This window comes from Sus scrofa, chromosome 1 (assembly GCF_000003025.6).
Source record: "Sus scrofa isolate TJ Tabasco breed Duroc chromosome 1, Sscrofa11.1, whole genome shotgun sequence".
Taxonomy (NCBI): domain Eukaryota; kingdom Metazoa; phylum Chordata; class Mammalia; order Artiodactyla; family Suidae; genus Sus; species Sus scrofa.
The window spans coordinates 198,989,606-199,009,679 of NC_010443.5; the positions used below are offsets into that span (position 1 = coordinate 198,989,606).

Sequence of the window (20,074 nt, forward strand, 5' to 3'; positions counted from 1 at the left end):
GCCGGGCAGACGCTTGCTTCATTTTAACTTTTGTGATTTCTCAGGGTTTAGGAGAAACCAGCTGGCTTTTTCCTGCGAAAAAAACCCAGGGTAGATATGGGAAGGGGGGAAGATGTTCACGGGGCGGGGAGGATGGAGGGAGGGGTGATGGAGGTGAACCGGCTGCTGCCTTTGCCTGAGAAGTTTAAATTATTGGCACGAGGGGGTGTGGGTGAGTGTATGCGTGAGAGCGCCGGTGTGCTTGTTTGAGAGGAAGAGGGTGGGGGAAAGGTACAAAACCAGCTGGGGTTAATTTCTCTCTACTCTCCACCCCACCCACGCTCCCTGTTTGAAAAGCCAACGGGCGGCTGCCCTCCTCTGGACTCGACTCTGCCATCTCCGGGGCGGTGGGGGCTGGGGATTGCAAGGTGGCAGTGCCCACTATGGGATCTCAGCGGCGAAAAGGACTTCGCGTGGCCATTGTTGCTTAATTTATGCCCAGCACGTTGCCACGTACCCACCTACTTCACGTCTGTAAAGAATTAATATGAGAGCTATACAACTGTGGCAAATTGGAGGTTGGCTGCATTACCCGTTTTCCATTTTCAAGGACGGGTTAGTGAAACTGATGTGGAGACTGGGTATTTTCTCTCGTAATTACCAGCTGCAGGTCTGGCTTTATTGTGGCCAGAGTGAGAGAAATAGTCAACCATTCAGTATTTACTCTTAACACCGCTGGGCCAGGATGGATGTCTCTGTACTTTTTCTCCAAATTAAACAGGTTCTCTCCCCTCCCCTACTTATTTACAAACACTTCTGTTGGGTATGATTCTAAACCTTCACCTCTTCCCCCACATACCTATTTATTATACCCATCCTCTGGATGCTGGGAGTGGGAGGGAAATGGAAGTGATTTTCTTTTTAGGCCTACAGTGCAACCTATAAAATATAGGCTTGAAATGGGGGGAGGGTGTAGAGCAGACAATAGTAACCTCAGAAGTCATTTTCTTAATTGGAAATCTGTTCCTAAAAGTCAGGGGAAAAGGTGTGTTTTGGGGATGGAAGGGTAGGAAATCTGTTTGGGTCTTGTAAGATTTCCTTGGTAAAATGGCTTCTTAAATGGGGCAGCTGAAAGATTTGTTAGAATCTGAAGAAAAAATTCTGCAAAAAAGAAAAAAGAGAAACTCTTGAGTGTTTAAAGTCATCTTTTGGTGTATTAGAAAAAAAAATCTCTTAGTTACCTCTGAGTCTCTTATACCAGGTACACCTGGGATCCTCTTCCCTCTTTTAACCAAGTGCATGGGCACCCCACTTTATAAAGCTTAACCTGCTCTGGAGTTCTACACGAAAATGGGATGTTTGCCAAGTAGAAGCGATTTAAAAGACTTAGGGAACTCTGCTAAGAGAGAGATCTCCCATAACTTCAGTAAGTCAGTTTCAGGAAGTAGGGCGTAGGGCATTCTAAGAGTTTTAGGCTTGGATTGGTAAATTTGGTAGGCCCATTTTTGTCTAATGTTTAGAAACATACATTCTTAGCAGTCCTGCCTGCCTGGGATGGGAATATTATAATTGTTTAGAGGGAGGTCAAAGAGGCGCAGGCGCTTTGAGTCGTTTTCCTAGGAACTCGTACAAAGTCAATTAAGGTCATTTAATTGCAAATCGTATTTGGGGTGATAACAGAAATGCTGATGTAAAATCAGTTAGCTATTTGTGTTCCCCGTCTGGGTTCCCCAAATTGAGGGACGATATGTCACCTTTTTGATCGTGGCTGAGTCCCCTACTTTACTATGTCTGATTTGACTTCGTCCAAGAGGGCAATTTTGTCTTCCCTACCCCCACCCTGGATTAAAGGATCCTTCCCCCCCTTCTCCCCCAGCCCCGCCCTCGCGTGGGGGCGGGGAGAGCTGGCCGCCCTTAGCGGACCTTGCTGCATCAAACCCGCATCATGCCCTTGAAGCTGTAACCTCGGTCACGTTCTTGCGGCGACTCAGTCGCCCACTGCTCAGTTCCTCTTACCTCTTGCGATTACAGGTAGGTTTGACAGGTGATATTTTTAAATGTAGCTTTTTTAGGGGGAAGGGTTACGACAGAAGCCTTTGAAATGAAAAAAAAAAAAGAACCCCCCCAAAACCAAAAAACAACCCGACAGGTGCGCTCGTAATTAAGCGGATGAGCAGGTATAAAAACGTGCTTCTGCCTCGTGGCTTGGGGTGGGTTTTGACTCCTGGTCTAGGGCTGAGGACAGGCACAGGTTTTTCCCGGGGAAAGCGATTGAGCTGGGCGTGGGGGCGGGCCCAGACAGGGCAGCTATGGGACGCCCCCTCGGGTGAAGAGTTGGCCATTTCGGGGCTTCGTTGGGGGGCGTTGGAAGAATGCAGCGGGCGTCAGGAGCTTATACAGTCGAGTGCAGGATTTCTTACTTTGCGTTTGAAGCAGAGTATAGCACCCCGCACAGGTACTCGAGGCTTATTTGAACGTCAGATTCCATCTAAAGGCAGAGAAGGGCAGCAGGGGCAAGCCTTTAGTTTTCCGCGGAGGGAACGGACACCAGCTGTGAAGTAGGCAAAAAGCCTTTTTAACTGTGCTTGCAATATATGTGTATATATAAGTATGTACATGTATTTGATACACATATATATCAAACCCCGCACGAATCGCTCTGGCTGCCCCTTAGCGCCTGGAGCCTCGGGGTTTGCAAACTTGCACCTGGAATCTGCCACCTCTGGGCTCGCGACGCTTTCGGCGCTGCCTGGGGAGCTTAGTCAGGGAGCCTGCTTGGAATTAAAAGCCTGGAGGGAAGGAGCCGAGCGGCCGCAGTCGGGGGTCTGCTCCCAGGCACCGACCCTCGGGGCTGCGGGGCAGGGCACACGCCGGCAGCAGCAGCCGCGGCGCCGCGAACTCCCGCCGGCCCCGCCTCCTGGCGCTCTTCCAAGCAAGCCCCTCCTCCCCGCCCAGCTACAAACGGCGGGACCGCGGCACCCGGGCGTCACTGAGGCAGCTGCCGGCCGGGTGAGGAGGTCGGTCGCCGGCGCGGCACGGGTGGGGCGGAGGTTCCGCCGGGTTCCAGTCCGTCTTCCCACCACCGTCAGGACTAGGGACACCGCCTCCGCCTCCACCACCGCCTCTCCGGAGCCTGCCCGGAGCGAATTCTCCGTGGCTGTGCTGACCGTCAGCGGCGCTAGCCGTAGTAGCTGCAGCTCCGAGTCGCAGCAGGCAAGTGCGGGGGGGTGGGGGTGGGCACGCCTTGCCGGGCCCCAAGTCTGTTTCGGACGCCGAGGCTTTAGGGCTGTGTGAACCGCCTTGGCGTAGTGCTTCGGGGTCCGGCCTCGCCTCGGTGGGAGCCCTCGTCTGGACTCAGGGCGGGAACGCTGGTGGGGGCTGCGGAGGTTGTGCACGGGAAGTTCCTAGAGCTCGGCCCCTTGCGGCGGGAGTCGAGGGAATTGGGCGCCTCGGAAGGTGGCACCGCCCCTCCTGTGGGCACAAGCTGGTTGAGGGCGGCAGGAGGCCAGTGGGGCCAGTCGCGCCAGGCAGCGTGCATAGGCGTGAACGTGCCCGGGAACGGCCGCGTGTAGCGCGAGAAGAACTGCGCCGAGACGCAGGTGAGTGTATTGGAGGGAAAGTGGGGGAGGGGGCTTTTCTAGAAAAAGGGCAGGATTCCTGTGCTGGACTGGCGCCCCCACCTTGTGGGAGGCTGTGTGTACTGGGTTCTCCACCCAGGCTGTGTCTGGTGGCGTGTCCACTTGGTACAGGGCCTCCTCTCGCGTGGTCCTTGGTGCTCCCGGGGCGTCTGGAGACTAGCCGCGGCTACGCAGTGTGCGAAGGTGGTTCGGGACCCGGGCAAAGCCGAGAGGATCCCAGGGCTGTTTTTCCTCTTGCGCGGTGTTAGGTGAGGTCCGGCGCAGCCGCGCGAGGTCGCAGCTAGAGGTCTCATCCCGGGTTTGCGCCCAAGCGGTGCGCTGGGCGGGAACTGCGGGGCGGGCCAGGCCGCCGGGCGAGGCCGGCTTCGGGCTTTGGCTCGCTCTAGGTGGTTGCGGCAGCTGCCTCCAGCTTGGCCAGGAGGGCTGGCCGGTTGCGCCCCCGTACATGGATGTGTGTGTGTACCCTGGTGAGATTAGTGCTCTCGCGCAGACTATCATCGGTTCCTTTGCAGGTGCTCCTCCAGTGGTCGTGACAATGACCAGCGAACAGTCTTTCCACGGCGTTTCCTTAAGAGCCAACTTGTGATCCTCGAGGGCCGATGTGCAAAACCTTGTCTCTAGATGTGAGCCCCAAGCACGAAGTCATAGCTGTCCAGATGGTCATTTAAAATAGTGTGCATTTTAAAAGATGATCTTTACGATAAAATTTTCATCTTCTATCTACATTTTCTGAAAATGTGAGAAAAGGACGTTTTGTTACTGGCTATCTACTTTCCTTTATTCCGTCCCCAAAGAACGGTGCTTAACAATGCCAAGTGAAATACCTCTCTGGCAAGGACACAGAGCTTTTTAAAACTTAAATTTTTCGGTGGACCTACCCATAATAATTCTGTCTTCATAAAAATGTATCTAAGCCCGCAAACTTAGGGCAAAAAAGTCCATTTAAAAACACTCTAATACCAGTTGGGGTGTAATTTCCCCTTCCCTTTAAGTAAAATCACTTTGTTTGAAATAACCATTTAGATGCCCTTGACGACATTATCTAGAATCGGTTCCCCCAGAGTCATTTGAATTTTTCGTTTGTGGTAATGTCGCTCTTTCTAATGGAAGCTGACCCGGAGTCTCCATTTTGGTGAGCGGGTGGAAAAGCTTTCCTGGATCTCCTTCTCTCATCTGGACCTTTGGTTCTAGAAATGGTGATTATTTTGTTGGAGGAACTGCCAGTTCTACTGCATCTGTTTTGAGCTTTTTTAAAATAATAGGTTTGTAGGAATGTTGATTTAACACTGCTCTGGTGGGGTTGGGGACTTAAGGAAAGTTCTCTAGGAAATGGGGGAGGAGAGAAGGGGATAAGAAAACGTTTCTGGAAGATAATGGCTGAGGTGGGAAAATTAGATTATGAAGAAACACATTACATCCAATTTCCTATGCTTCCTTTACTTTCTTTTCCTTCTTAAGAGAATATTTCTGTGTTAGTGTGATCAAAACTGGCCTTTTAATGCCTTTTTGGGTAACTTTGTACTGCCACCTTTTGGAGAATAATAAGGTTTTTTGTTTTCAAAGACAGAGCATTAGGCATTTTAAGGCCCCCCCCCCTTCCTTCCTGTTTTTAGTTGTTTCCTTCACCTTGCCTTGTTCATTCTAAGGAATCATGTCAGTTCAGCAGTTTTAAGCTGCACACACTCTTTTCTTGTGGTACAAGAGAATTTCAGTTTTAGAATATGCTCCTAGAATAGAACAAGTACCCCAAACTGGTCAGTGTCCACCATGTCTATCTATTATTTCCCATTGAACCTTATTTTCCTTTTCTAGGCTCGGGATATGTTAGTTGTTAGAGTTACTGTTTTGGTTTTGGTTTTTTGGTCTGTTGGTTCTGGTTAATACTTCTTCACCAAACAAACACAAGATTCTCTGTGTGGTTCGGCACTTCTGGTTAAGACCCAGCTCCCAGCAGGTTATGGAAGAAAAACTCTAAGTGGCATTTCTCCTGCCTCATTTCTTAATCCAGCTTTTGGTTCTTTGTATACAGACAGATGTTCTTGGCTGATTCATTGTTTGCACTTTGAGCCATGCTAACCTTTCTTGCTTTTCCTGTTAATGTTATTATAATTTAAAAAAATACTGCTTACCCCCATCAAATCTCTTTTTCTCTTCTCTTCTAGAAGGAAGTCCCAAGTTCTCTTTTAAGGACACGAGAAGGCCATCAAGAATACTCCAGCTTCTAGGCTGAGATCAACCTTTTTGTCTTTCTTTGATTTGGAAAAAAAATTTTTTTTAAACTTGTGACGCTTTTGAGGCGTCATCATGGCACAAGAGCACCACAGTGGCAAATTACTCTTCCATGTTCTTTTTCCCCAAAGGGCTGGATACCCCGAAATAGCATCTTATCAAGACTGACTTTACTGTCACATTTTTGATTGCTTGATCTGCATGGTAGGGTTAGTTCTTTTGCTCTCATTTGAAATCTTATTAAATCTCCCATATTATCACATTCTTATTGCCATCTTTGTCACTGATAGTGTTTATTTGGATGTAGGGGAGGCTAGAAGTACATAGTACTTAGCCTGGTGAGGCTAATTTTTTTTTTTTTTTAATGGCATGGGCAAGGTAGTATATACCTGAGGTGTTATGGGGCCTGGTTGGTGTGCCACCCTGTGGAAAACCTGCCCATAGCATTCCACCCCAGCTCTTTATGATTCTTCGGAAAATCGGCTGGACGGGTCAATAATCATAGTAAGCTAGCACTTTAAAGTTTTAAAAAAAAATTTTTTTTAAGCATTGCTATTTGGTTGGAGGCAGGGCCACTTGATGGGTACATGATGTGGATATACCATTTTTCGCCCTTGAAATTCTTGATTGTGAACAAGGGGACTGGTATTTTATTTTGCTCTGGGACCCACAGGTTATGCAGTTCATCCTGGTGAGAAGCTTTTTTGATTGTTAATATTTAACTGCCAGTATTGCTGCTTTATACTAGTACTATATTGTAGAACTGTTAGAAATCCAAGGCTTTATGCACTACTGATGCCACACCTAACTCTTAAATTAACTCGAGGATGTTAGATGCATGGAATGTTTACTTGCTTTGGCTAGTTTCATTTTACAGCTGTGATGGTCTTCACTGGTTCTGGTTACTCATGAATCCATATGTTGTGTGCTCTAATACCCATTCCATTTGTTTGTTTCTAATTTGGAAAGAACATTTATTGTCTATTTGATTCTAGATACTAGTTGGTTTGTAATGTTCCTTGATTTTTCTTTGATTTCAAATGCTAAGTAGAAACCGAAGACACTTAAGCTTGAAAAGCAATCATTTGTTTTTAAGGCTTTTGTGTATTAAAAGGTTTTTTTTTATGGTTTAAGTAGGATTGGTAACTTGAAATCTGAACTAAAAACAGGAATTCATGTATAGTAAAATCCTATAGAGGTTTTACGGTATATTTAAGGAAATTTTCACTAACAAGTATAGAAGTAGCTTTTAGTATTCACGATGTATATCATAACATTAATCTTAGCCCTAGGAATACTTTTTTGCTATGTCTATTCCTTGTAGTCCATCATATAAAACAAAAGGTGACTTTTCTTTGAGTAACACTGCTAGGTGCATTTTCATAGTCACTGTCCCCTTTAATGCTAAATTTCCAGAACTGGTCTATATAAAAATAACTATTTTTGGAAAAGTTATTATATTTTCTCAGAGCTATGGGTTAGGCTTTGAAAGCATCAATTCCATTGATATTTTTAGCTATATGTTTCCTTTTTGAATGCTGTTCAGTAGTTCTGTGTGATGACAGATAAGGTTTTCCTCTTAAGCAGTCTTCACGCAGAGAAAGATAGTTACTTTGGTAAAGTGTGGAATAGGTAAAATAACTAAGAAGGTCATAGGGATAGGTGGTGTGGGGTTATAACCAAATCAGTTTGGAGGTTGTGCCTTATTAATTACAAGTAATTTTTTTTTTTTAATTTGCACCTTCCTAGTACTTGAATATGCTACTTATTTCTATTATGTCAGTTTTTGACTGAAAATGAGTAGTAGATAAGATTTGAAAGTGAGACACTTTTTGGCTTTTATAAATTGTTTATTTGAAAGAATCTTGTCAATTTTTCTTCACAGACTTATTTATTGTGAGACAGTTATAGTAAAATGTTAGTTTTTTTTTTAAAACATGAAGCTTTTGCTTTACCATCAGATAAGTTTCGAACTACTGGGTTGAGATGTCTGTATGTTTTTCCCTTGTCTAATATAATAGTGATAGATTCATACCAACCTTTTTCCTCTACTTAAGGAGTCTGTCTCATAAAAAGGAAATTTATATTCTGCATGACTAGCTTTTCTTTTCCTCTGGAATTTTTGGTGTTGTGGGCTCTTCATTATGGGAAATTACTTTAGCAACTTTAAAGACTGTTATTAGTAGAATATCACAAAAATGTCTCTTCATAAATATCAAACCAATTAATTTCTTTTAGGAAGGATTTTCATTTTATTTTGTTTTGCTTTTAGTTAGCAGTGGTTAACCTCACTTCAAGCCCAGTAGACATTTTGATTAATTTTGTTTCCTTAGAATATGGACAATAGTTGTTTCAAAATTCTTAGCTTTCCTCTATTTCCTTGTATTGGAATCATTGTAAAATTGAGATTTCTTGTTAGGATTGAGGAGGTTTTTGTTTTTTGTTTTTTTTTGCTGTGCTCTCGGCATGTGGATCGAACCTGCGCCACAGCAGCGGCCTTGAGCCACTGCAGTGACAATGCTGGATCCTTAACCTGCTATGCCACAGGGGAAACTCCAAGGAATTTTGAGTCTCTTTGAGCTGTCTTTCCCTGAAGAAATGCACATTCACAGAAATTTCCATACAGTTTTTACCATCTTGCCCTCTAGAGTAAAGACTATTAAAATAAGGTTCTCTCTGGGAAAGAGGACTTTGAAAATTGGCATTGTCTGACACTGGTGAGATCTGGGAGGAGTCATTCAGATCTGTCCTTGTGTGCCATCGTGTTAGTGATGTGGGCCGTTAGTTTTCACCCAAGGGTTCTCTAAGCTTCCTTGTCTCCTTATAGTTTTAAAATCCATTCTGTTTATGTAAATAAATATTATACATGTAAGGTCTTATGAGCACCATGCTGCCAATTTAGCTACTGAGTTGTCTTGCCTGAGTGGGTTTTGTCACTTGGGTTGAAAATTCTTAATTTAGCAGAGCCAGGTGGAAAATACTAGGCTAGAATTCTGACGTTTCCATCATCAGTTTTTGGCTCGATTACCTACATCCTTGGTTTCTTAACCTTTCTTTGAGTTTGACACCTTACCCTCCCATGTCTCAGAGACAGGGTGAGGATGAACATACTGAAGTATGAGATTTCTGGCAGAGGGATGACAGTGTTTCCTGGATTGGAAAGGTGGTAATAGGTGGTGGTCCCCATAGATTAGTTTTATATATTTGGCCATCATATATTTGGCCTTCAGTGTGTTAATATGAACCATTGTTTTTATAACATACCATCATATGGTGTATATTTCTGCCACGGAGAAAGAGAAAATTCCCAGACTGCAGGGAGGTTTTGGAAGAATTGTGACTTTGAATGTTTCAGTATAGAAACAGATAAAAATATATCAATGGAATTGGGAAGGGAAGTTTAAAATGCATTTTTTTTTTGAAAATATAAATAATCCTAAGAAATTACATGTGAAATTATGAGAATTTAGCCAGCTAACATTCTAGGAATAGAAATGTCAATTTAAGTTTTCAGCCTTTTTTAAATGAGAAATCTAAATTTAAAAATTTAAGCATTTACATTAAAATAATCAGTCCATATTTTCTTGATTTGAATGTTCAGTCTTTTATCAAGGATCTATTCCTGTAAGTCAAAAAAATGAAGTTTGCACGGAAATAACATTTTTTCCCCTGCTTGTTTCAATACCTTCTCACCACCCCAAGTGAAAAGCCATTGATGGATGCCCTGTCAAGTAAGTTATTGGAAATTCCTCACTTGTTCAGTTTTTAAAGGATGTTTAACACTTTTTTTATTCTTTAGGCATCATTTGAGTATATCAGACGTACAAGAGGTATTTCTCAAAGCAAATAAATCACAGTGTATTTGAAAATAAATTCACCGAATTGGGTAAGGTGGGGAAAATATTCCTGAAACTGATTGTACTTGATCTTGAATTTTCGCTCAGTTACTTTACAAAAGTGAGATTTTTCTATTTCTCTGATGCTGCTGCTTTACTGGAGGTCCTCTGGTGACGTGAGGATCATCCCCACCTTTACTGCAGAGCCATCTAGAACAACTTAAATATACGAAGTTATTTTAGAGTGAGCAAGTTTTTATAGCCTCTTCCCAGGTAAGGCCTATTTCTCTATGGGTTTACTCAGTGCCACTCTGTCTCCCCTAGATGCTACTTACTGGTTGCTGGCTTATTTTATTTAAACCCTTAGGGTCCTTTCTGGCCTATGGCTGTGAATGACTCATGGACTTTTCCCAAATACCAGGTCATCGTTGTTTTCGGCTTTCATTCCTTCCTTGCCATTGTCTCTGCAGAGACCTTGAGCCACTCATAGCCTTCCTCTCCTCCCTGTGACACCTTGGTCCCTTGGTCACCCATCTGTGCTTCTGAACTCTGTGCTAGTTCTACTTCTTTCTGGGTAAGGTGTAATCTATTCACTGTTCCCTTGATTTTCTTACTTGGCTTGCTCTTTTGTATTGGTTCTTAAGCATTTTATTACATTTTACTCACTGAAGACTTATTTTCTGTGGCCATGTCAGTTGCTGCATTGAGAGGACAAAAGGGAGAAATGGGTATCAATGGACAAATAGATTCTGCCACAGGTCCCAGACAGTGGCCCGTGGGCTACATCTTCTGTGGCTGTTTAATTTGGCCGAAACTGTTTTTTAAAAAAATAATGAGTTGTTGATTTAGGCATTGGGACATATCATATAAAGATCTAGAGCCCTATTTTGTATCTCTTGAAAATGTGTGAAGGTGGATCAACGCTGAGCTCATATTCCTTAACTGTACCATTTATACGGAGCATGGTTTGTTTCACTTCAGGGTAAATTACTGCCTGGCTTTTGTGGGCATTTGAGTTTGTGATTCTATTGCTACAGTTCCCAAAACCATGTGAATTTAAGAAGTTCATTCAACTATCTAGATAAAGGCAGTAGTTACAAAAGACTTCAATTCTTTTGATTAATGTGTGTGTTTACAGATAATGATTGAATTATATTAGACTGCTCCTTAAAGTCTTCTTTACTTTAGGTAGAGAAGTCTCGTCTTGGAGCTCCTCTTCTTTAATACCTGGTTGCAAGACAGCTTCTCTTACCTTTACAAGATATGCTTCCATCAGTTTATCTTACCTTTTACACCCTTCCCCAAGGATTTTAGACCTGCCCCTGTTGGGAGTGGAGATTTCTTCCTGCCTGTTGCCTGCCTATGTTTGTTCAGATGCTTTGAGGTCAGCAGAAGTTGCTTGGTGCTGTGAAAACTAATAAGATGTTACGTGCTGTTTAAAAGAGGCCCGTGGCCCACCTGCTAACCTCATTGCCGATGGTGTCAGCTTAGAAAAGACATTTTCCCCTCAGAATGTTTTAAAAAAGAGCTGATATGAGAGGTTACCAGGTGTGAGGTTTTTATGTGTGTTGTTTTTCTCTCCTCTTCCCCCTTATTTATTTATTTATTTATTTATTTTTCCAGCCTTCAGCCTTTTCTCTCTCTCTCTAGAAACAGCAGGGCAGGTCAGCAAAGCTTTCTCCCACGTGTGCTGTAGAGCAAGCTGATGCACCAGCAGAAGTAGAAAGAGGCTCCACATGTCATGTTTGGACCAATGCTATAATTTTATTTTACAATAAGTAAGGTGGATATTATTAATCTACTCCTGAGCATAATAGCACAATTTGAATAGCAGAGCGCAACTTTGGTGTGTGTTAATGTCTGGTGAGATGAATACAGATGAATGCTAAGTAGGTAGAAAATGTCAGTGTAGAGCTTTCCTTTTGGGGACTTTAAGCACTTAAATTTCTAGTTAACTTTTTGTTCAGCCTTTAGGAAAATAAGACACAATTAAAAAAAAGAAAACCTTACAAACAGATACAAAGATCTGTTTTATCAATCCAGCATTAATGTAGCTTCTGAGGACAGAACAATGTCTATAAAGCCCTGCTCTCCTGGCAGCTACTTTAACTGGGCCAGTCATAACGAGGAATTAGAATGTGTCCCTGTATTGAACATCTTAGCAAACCCTTCAGAATAACAGGAGCTTAATGCTGGCAGTTTTAAAAATTGTTACAATCTCCAGCCTAGCCAAAATTTTTTGGTATTTGGGGTGCAAACAGAAGTATGTGCTTAATTTGGAAAAAAACAAAAAACAAAAAACCCCCCACTAATTTTGAGTTAAATGTATAGGTTAAAAAATACTTATTTTTAAGAGGCAGTTAAAAGAGCTCTTGGTACCAAACATCTTCCATGATTATACGATTCTTTTAGGTGAATTTGTTGTTTATTTTGGTGTGTCCTGGAGTATCTGCTTCAGGGGCTTCCAGGGTGTTTCTGTTGTTCAGAATCAGGTTTTCTTTTTTTTAATTGTGTCTTATTTTCCTAAAGGTTGAGAATCATTGTCGTGGAGCTTCTGCTGTGCTATTAGAAAGGCTTTGATTTATGTGGGTGGTTACCTTGGAGTATAGACCTTTCCCAAATTCATCTAAAGTTTTTTTCTTTTAATTTTATTAAAGGATCTTAAGAAATGTCTTCAAGTTTTGGGGTTGGGACTGTGTTCAGAAACTGAGAAGTTTTTGTAGTATTTTCATTGTTTCATCACAAATTATTACTGAGTGCTAGTTGCTGAGAGAGGTTTAGAGAAGTTTAAGTGTTCTTATGATCATATTCTTTGGTCTGCCTGCTTAAGGAGGTGAGGGCAGAAAATGATAATTTAAAAGTTGTCACAGGCCTCCCCTGCCAGGTTTAAATAATAGCTTGAGGACTTGAGAAACTGGACCTATCTCTGTAGTCTGAGCATTAAGGATATGGGGCCAGGATGCTGCATACTGCTTCAACACAAGAGTGTGTGACTCTTGTTGATCGTTTAGTGTGTATATTTATTTGGTTAGTTTTTGTGTCTTCTCTTCTTCCCCCTCTCCTATGTCATTGTTTCTTTTGGGTCCCCCTTTTGTGGTACGAATAACAACTTCTTGGTTTGCCAGGAGCCCAGTCACAGGTGAAGGATATTTATGCAGTGCAGAACCTGCCAAATTTGAGTTGTAGCTGGGAGAGATACCACTGAGACTGTCTTAATTCTGCAGTTGCCCAAGGAGTATCAGCTCCTAGGCACATGTGTGGAACCACTTGAAGCCCCCAGTGATCCCCCCATCGTTTTATTCTCTTGACAGCAAGATGTGCCAGGAGCTTCCTCTATGTATAATATTTGTTTTTCAAAACATCTAGGAGAAAGTCACAAGGATGATAAGGTTTCCTTCACTCCTTCGGTTAATATGGTTCCAGTAGCAGGAAGCAAGTAACAGATCAGAAGCTGCAGTGGTTCTAAGAGTGCACTGATCTGTACCTTCCCCTTGAGTCTTCCTCAAGCCCAGACTATATCAGCTAAGAGCTTGGATTCTTAAGGTTGCTGATTGTCGCTTTCTCACTCCACTTCTTGGTATTCTCAGATCTGCCTGTTGCTTTTCTCCATTAATGGCATTTACAGTATTTTTTTTCCCTCAGCTGCACCCATGGCATATGGAAATTCCCAGGCTAGGGATCAAATTCAAGCTGCAGCTGTGACCTGTGCCACGGCTGTGGCAAAGCCGGATCCTTAACCTATTGTGCCAGGCTGGGGATTGAACCTGCACCACCACAGAGACAACTCTCGACCCTTAACTCCTTTCTTAGACTTTTTAGAAGAGTGTGGCTAATCTACCTGTGTTGTTTGTGGACAGTAGGGGGCAAAGTTTGATTTCTTGGTGAATAACATAGTTTGTGATCCAGAGAAGAAAAGTGAAGAGGTTGATTTTTCTCTTTTTGTTCAACTTCTAAAAGTAACTTCTAATTTATTGCCTCATAAGAATGCAATTAGATTAAGACATTTTGTTTTGGATAGTCAAGTTGTCAATGTATTGTGTAGGGCAGCAAGGAGCTACCTGTTTGTAGTTGCTGAAAGTCCTGGCTGTTAGGACAGAAGAATAGTTGAAATCAGTAATTGAAGGTGGTACACTGCCCAGAATGGATGGAACCAGGGATCTACCACAGTTCCCTGGAATAACGACTTTATAGATGAGGAAATTAAGGCTCATAGGTCAGGTGGTTTCTCAAGGATTCAGCCTGCTAGATGGGGATGTAGGACCTAGGTCTGCGACTCATAACTTCACTGCCTGTTAGTTACCTTGGGCTCTAGAGTGATGTCTTTCTGCCCCTGGTAATTGTGCTGGTTATAGTTCAAGGTGGCTGAGGACAGAGACAGGTCTAAGAGGCAATTCAGTAACTACATCTTATTCCCAGGCCTTATTGTTTGGCTTTGCAATAGTGGGACTGGTGTAACAGGATTTTGTTTAAAAAGCTTTTACCGGGAATTCCCGTTGTGGCGCAGTGGTTAACGAATCTGACTAGGAACCATGAGGTTGTGGGTTCGGTCCCTGGCCTTGCTCAGTGGGTTAAGGATCCAGTGTTGCCATGAGCTGTGGTGTAGGTTGCAGACGCGGCTCGGATCCCGCGTTGCTGTGGCTCTGGCGTAGGCCGGTGGTTACAGCTCCGATTGGACCCCTAGCCTGGGAACCTCCATATGCCGCAGGAGCGGCCCTAGAAAAGGCAAAAAAAAAAAAAAAAGCTTTTACCCTGGTCCCTGTAGCACTCCTAGCAGAACGCGCACACTTGTTTCCCTGGGGCCAGGATTCTGACCTTGCATTATGTTAGGTCTGTGACCAGGTGACTTCTGGGAGAATTCCACCACAGGCTAGTGTGTTGTTGCCAGCTGGCAGTTTTGACTTGTAGGATTAGTTTTTGGAACCATATAAAGTATGGATCTATAAGTGAAGAAAAGACGACACTGTCTTCAGACTTACTTTAGCATTCTGTTAAAATCAAGAAAAAAGACTGATACGGTGTGCTCTGTTGATGATGAAAATGACATTCTGATAACCCTAGCTCATTGTAGTAGAGAGTTGGCAAGGGCTATTCCTTAAAGTTGTTAGGTTTCTGAAACTAATATATGTTCCAAATCTGGTGGTCTTTTAGAAAAGAAGCTGTCATTGTTCTAAGAAAAAAAGTTGTAGGTCATGTTCTCCATGTGATGTCCAAACTTGAATCGACAAAATATCCTCCCAGTAAAGATTGTTATTGATTACCTGTTTTTTCAAATTAACTGTCAGAAAAATTGGAGGGAGGGTAGATGGTGAAGAATACAGATTCAAAATAATCTTTTTGTTTTTCCTGGAAAGGGGACATCTTTTTTTTTTTTTTTTTTTTAATCTCTCTATTCAGGAAATATTTGTTTAATTCACTTAAATTCAAAGTTTGGAATTGAGATAATATAGTACTTGAAACTTACTATCAATTGAGAAAGTTTTTTTTTCTATCTGTAGGTAGACCATGAATGATAACTAGTCTCATTAAAATTTTAATCACTATGAGAAAATTTTACTTCTTTGAAATCTTACTGCAACAAATACTGCTTTAAGTAATGTTCCTCAAAACTTAGATGTGCAATTTTTACATTGTTTTTGAATCTCATAAATATGTTCACTTAATGTAGTGATTTTTTATGTCTCTCAGAGCTGAGAACTTAGTTGTTATCTTTCAATCTATGGTATTATAGAACCAGAGAAGCTGAAGTAGCTGCTTGTTAACATGTCCTTTGGTTTCTTATCCCTGTGTGTATATTTTACTCTTTCAAGCCTATAAATATTATCCTTGTGCTCTGTGAAGCTGGTGTAAACCTAAAAAAATGAAAGGAAATCATCTCTACATATTTGAAGCAAGTGTCTCTGGTGTAAAATTGGCCCAACGGCTCTGCACACAGTGAAGTGTATAGCATAGCAGTCAGGTGGAATCCTGCCAAGGGTGCTCCATACTGTTTAGCCAAATTTAGGACATTATAAAACGAAGCAGAAGTTAAGATAGGTATTGAGAATTCAAAGCTGAATAGCCTTTTCCATCATTTCATTTGTAGGACACTACAATCCTAAACCTTGACTTTCATAGATAACCCCCACTTCCACTTTTTTAATTTCTCTAAGTTTTTTTTTTTTTTTTTTTTTTAAAGTTGGCTTCTGCTACCAGAGATTTTGAGTAAAATGTTTCCATGGTTCCCCAGTTCTCTGAGAAATTCAGAAACGTAAAGAGATTAGGAGACTTATTGTCAGGACCTGGGTGTTTTGAGTTTCCCAGAGGAGTGTTTTGGAACTTCATCCATAAGGAATTTTTCGCTGTGACTGGCTTTTTTTTTTTTTTTTTTTTTTTTCTTTTTAGGGCCACATCTGAGGCATATGGAGGGTCCTAGGCTAGGGGTTGAATCAGAGCTGTAGCAGTTGACCTGCACCACAGCAATGTTAGATCTGAGCTGTATCTGCGACCCACACCATAGCTCACAGCAACACTGGATCCTTAACCCGATAATCTATGCCACGGATTAAACTTGTGTCCTCATGGATGCTTGTCAGATTCTTTTCCACTGAGCCACGATGGGAACTCTTTGACCGGTATTTCTTTCTCTTCCCCATTCTCTGTAATTACCTCCTGTTGGTTAATGTCTAAAGAGGTGAAGCAACTTTGTGGACAGCTTATCAAATAATTTAGCCCATGGATATTTGAAAATGTTCGCTGTACCTTTTTGCTAAAATCTCGAAGTTTTTTATTAGTGGCTTCTTAAAACTCGAGACTTTCTTCTAAATCTACAGCTTTATATGATTCAAGTTTTTATGGTTGTATTGTGCCTGTCCTCTTGACCTTAATGATATTTTGCTGTCCTTCTGATAAATTATGCATTCACTTTTTTTGATTGTTGATCAACCTTTTTTTGCTTTGCAGTAGTTTAAAAACGATTATTTTTCCAGCTTATATGTGAAAACATCCTAGTTTTTGTGCAAAAGTTCATTTATGTGGTAAACACTTGTGTTTGTACTGAATGCCACATATCATCTAGATATTGAGACATAGTGGTAAATGTGGTCTGGTCCTTGCTGACATGAGACTTAAGAGAGTAGAGGAGACACATGTTAAAGTTCTATAAGTTATTTACAATTGCAATTTGTGCTATGAGGGGGAGGAGTCTTTGGGGCTCCTTGCTTAGTGTGGGGTGGTCAGGGAAGTTTCTTTGTTCCTCTCATCTCCCCTCTCCTTGCCTTACTCCCACAAAGGCAGACTTTCTGGCATTTAATTTTATAGGCTTTAAAATATTAAAATCGAAAAAGCTTCTGAAGTTGAACTCTCCTCTCCCTCATATATATACGGTGAACTTTGAATCTTGGATCTGATTCCTTCCATCTAGTTTACATCCCATCAAAGATCTGGCTTTTTTTTTAAACAACCAGGAAACAAATTTTAATGTACTTAAGTATAGCAGTAATTAGGCAGCTTTCACATGAAAGATGATACAACCACTGCCAAATCCAGTAGTGCCATCTGCATAGTCTACATCCTTTATTCCTTTCATTCATGGCTTTCAAAATGTGCTGTCTCTACCTGATTTTTGAAGTATAATTTACCAATATTCTTGATAGCATTTTTTCAGTGTAGAGATTGAGAGTGTAAAAGCTAAAAAGAGGAATGTCTCTCAAGCTTTTTTGCTCGGTCTCACCTTATCAACTTGCCCAAAATAGAGTTTGTCACTGATTTAATTATTTGGTTAATTTATGAATAACCTTTTTTAGAATCCCTCTGCCAGATCATGGCAGCTCACTCCATTTCTTCACAGTACTGTGTTTCTTCTAGTATTTATTTACATTAAAGCTAAAATCAAATACCATATTATTTTGGAATTGCCTTTGAAACATTTGCTGGGATGGGAGAAGCTTAGGCAGTTTCTTTGTAGAAACTTTGGAATGTATTTATTGAAAAGATACTTTTTTCTTAAAATAACCTGAATGACTTTGGGGCACTCTCTTAATCCTAAGGGCCTATTTGTGTGCATAAGAGTTTGGTAGAGCCTAGGACATTGCTCTAATCAGAAAAAGGTTAAAGAAAATGAGGAAGTGAATTCTCTATGTGGCTTGTTTCCTCACCCACACACATCATCAGAACTGTAAATAGTACAGTGAATTTATGACATGGTATTTAAAAATGACATCTTACCTACTTTATTAGATCATTATCATTATTTTTTCTTTTTATGGCCTCACGTCTAGCATATGGAAGTTCCTGGGCTAGGGGTTGACTTGTAGCTTTAGCTGAGGCCTGTGTCACAGCCCTGCAACATAGAATCTGAGCCATATCCATGACCTGTGCCATAGCTTGTGGCAACGCCAGATCCTTAACCCACTGAGCAACGTCAGGGATCAAACATCCTCACAGACACTATGATGGTTTCTTAACCTGCTGAGCCACAACAGGAACTCCTGGATCATTATTTTTACCAGAGTATATTCTGTACTTATCGGTTTCTTCAGAAAGGTGGACTGTTGGCTGAAACAGTTGTTTTCTCTTGTTTTTAATATTAAGTGGTCTTTTAGAAGCTGATCAAAACTTTGAATCCCTTTTATTTTATGTTATCTAGAATTGTTTTTTCTAGTTGGATCTTACTTCATCAAAGTTTTCAGATCTCAGCCCCTTTTTCCTTAGGTGAAGAATGATGCCATTGAAATGACACACTAATAATCTCCACTCTTGATCAAGTGATGGAACTTGGAGAGAAGTAAAACAAGTTTTAGTTCAGGAGAGATTTTTTTTTTGTATTTTTTTTATGGTTGCACCCTTGGTATGTGAAAGTTCCCAGGCTAGAGGTCAAATCAGAGCTGTAGCTGCCGGCCAACTCCACAGCCGCACCAGATCCGAGCCATATCTGTGACCTACACCACAACTTAAAACAATGCCAGGTCCTTAACCCACTGAGAGAGGCCAGGGATTGAGCTTGAGTCCTCAAGAATACTAGTTGGGTTCGTAACTCCTGAACCACAATGGGAACTCCTTTTTTTTTTCCTCCAGGAGAGAATTCTACTGTTATTTCATGCATTACATGGACAGTAGGGTAAGAGTTAAGGGGCTGGTGACGGAAGCTTTCCCATTGCCTTGGGTGTATGGCCTGTTCTTAATGGCTCTTTAAATTAGTTTGCATTTTAGGACACTTATTAAATGTTGTTTTCAACTATATTGGAAGCTCCTTGATGTCAGTGATCCCGTTTTACAGCTCTGTGCATTGAACAGAGTAGGTAAGAAAGTTTAAAATTCGGAAATTAGGGAGTTCCCATCATGGCTCAGTGATAACGAGCCCCCTGACTAGTATACATAAGGATGTGGGTGGGTTTGATCCCTAGCCTTGCTCAGTCGGTTAAGGATCCGGTATTGTGGTGAGCTGCGGTGTAGGTGGCAGATATGGTTTGGATCTGGCATTGCAATGGCTGTAGTGTAGGCTGGCAGCTACAGATCCCACTTGACACCTACCCTGAGAACTTGCATATGCTGCAGGTGCAGCCCTAAAAAGACCAAAAAAAAAAAAATATATATATATATATATATGTATGTGTGTGTATAAAAATTACACATGAATATAGGTTTTTTTTTTTAAATGGCATAATCAGCCTTTGTACTGTGGTTACTGAGAAGTTGCCATGTCTATCATAAATATTTGGCCAATTGGAATTAATCAAAATTTTTAATGTTTAAACTGAGTGTTTTGAGTCTTTTTTAAATGGACGTTAATTATTATGGTAGTATTTAAGTGCTGGATAGTAGATAATACAAAAAGTCATCTCAAAATTAACAGTGATTTTTTTCCCTTCATCCATCCCTGTGAATAATTAAGGCTTTACCATATCCACTGGCAGTCTTCTAGCTGGTGAGTTTAACAATTTACTTGGACCACATAGGAAAGTTCTGGTGTGATGCTTCTGTAACCACTTTGACAAGACTGAGGCTATCTATGCCTTTTACATGTATTTATGACTTGTTTTATACAGCTTCAAAGCATGCTGTATTAAAAAAAAAAAATCACTGCTTCAGGACTGGACTGAAGTAGCTGTGTTTGCCAGGGTTAAGGAGGCAGGCTCCAGGGATAACATTCAGGCCAGTCTAATAGCAGTGTAAAACCTCCTTTGGCTGTTGGGAGAATGGCTGCTTTCTGCTCAACCCTGAAGTCTTTTTGGAAGCAGATAGAGAAGTCGAGGTCCAGGGTGGTTGCTCTGATCAAGGAAGGCTAACTCTAAGAAGGGTTATTGGGCTAGGTCCTTCTGTGGTACCTGCCTAACCCTTATATACACACAATCCAGGGTACAGCAGCAGTTCCATCTGGTATGTTGCAGGCCTGCCGTGACATAGAACTGTTGTGAA

General features: G+C 41.8%; 1 protein-coding gene across 25 annotated transcripts in view; it reads left to right on the top strand.

The window, feature by feature from the left end:
• Window positions 1–20,074, top strand: part of ELAVL2 (ELAV like RNA binding protein 2) — a 171,746-nt gene that overhangs the window by 25,536 nt on the left and 126,136 nt on the right. For 3 of the 25 annotated variants that reach the window (XM_021062813.1, XM_021062849.1, XM_021062878.1), the window contains exon 1: window positions 3,074–3,192. The exons of 7 other annotated variants lie outside the window; for them this stretch is intronic. Coding sequence is in view for 9 of the 18 variants with exons in the window: in XM_021062750.1 (XP_020918409.1) it covers window positions 2,590–3,192 (603 nt within the window). In the remaining 9 variants the exon portion in view is untranslated. Of the gene's footprint in view, window positions 1–1,871; window positions 2,011–2,097; window positions 2,435–2,482; window positions 3,193–3,260; window positions 3,579–20,074 lie in introns of those variants that run through there. 15 more of the 25 variants (XM_021062780.1, XM_021062792.1, XM_021062750.1 and 12 more) reach the window with 13 other exon arrangements.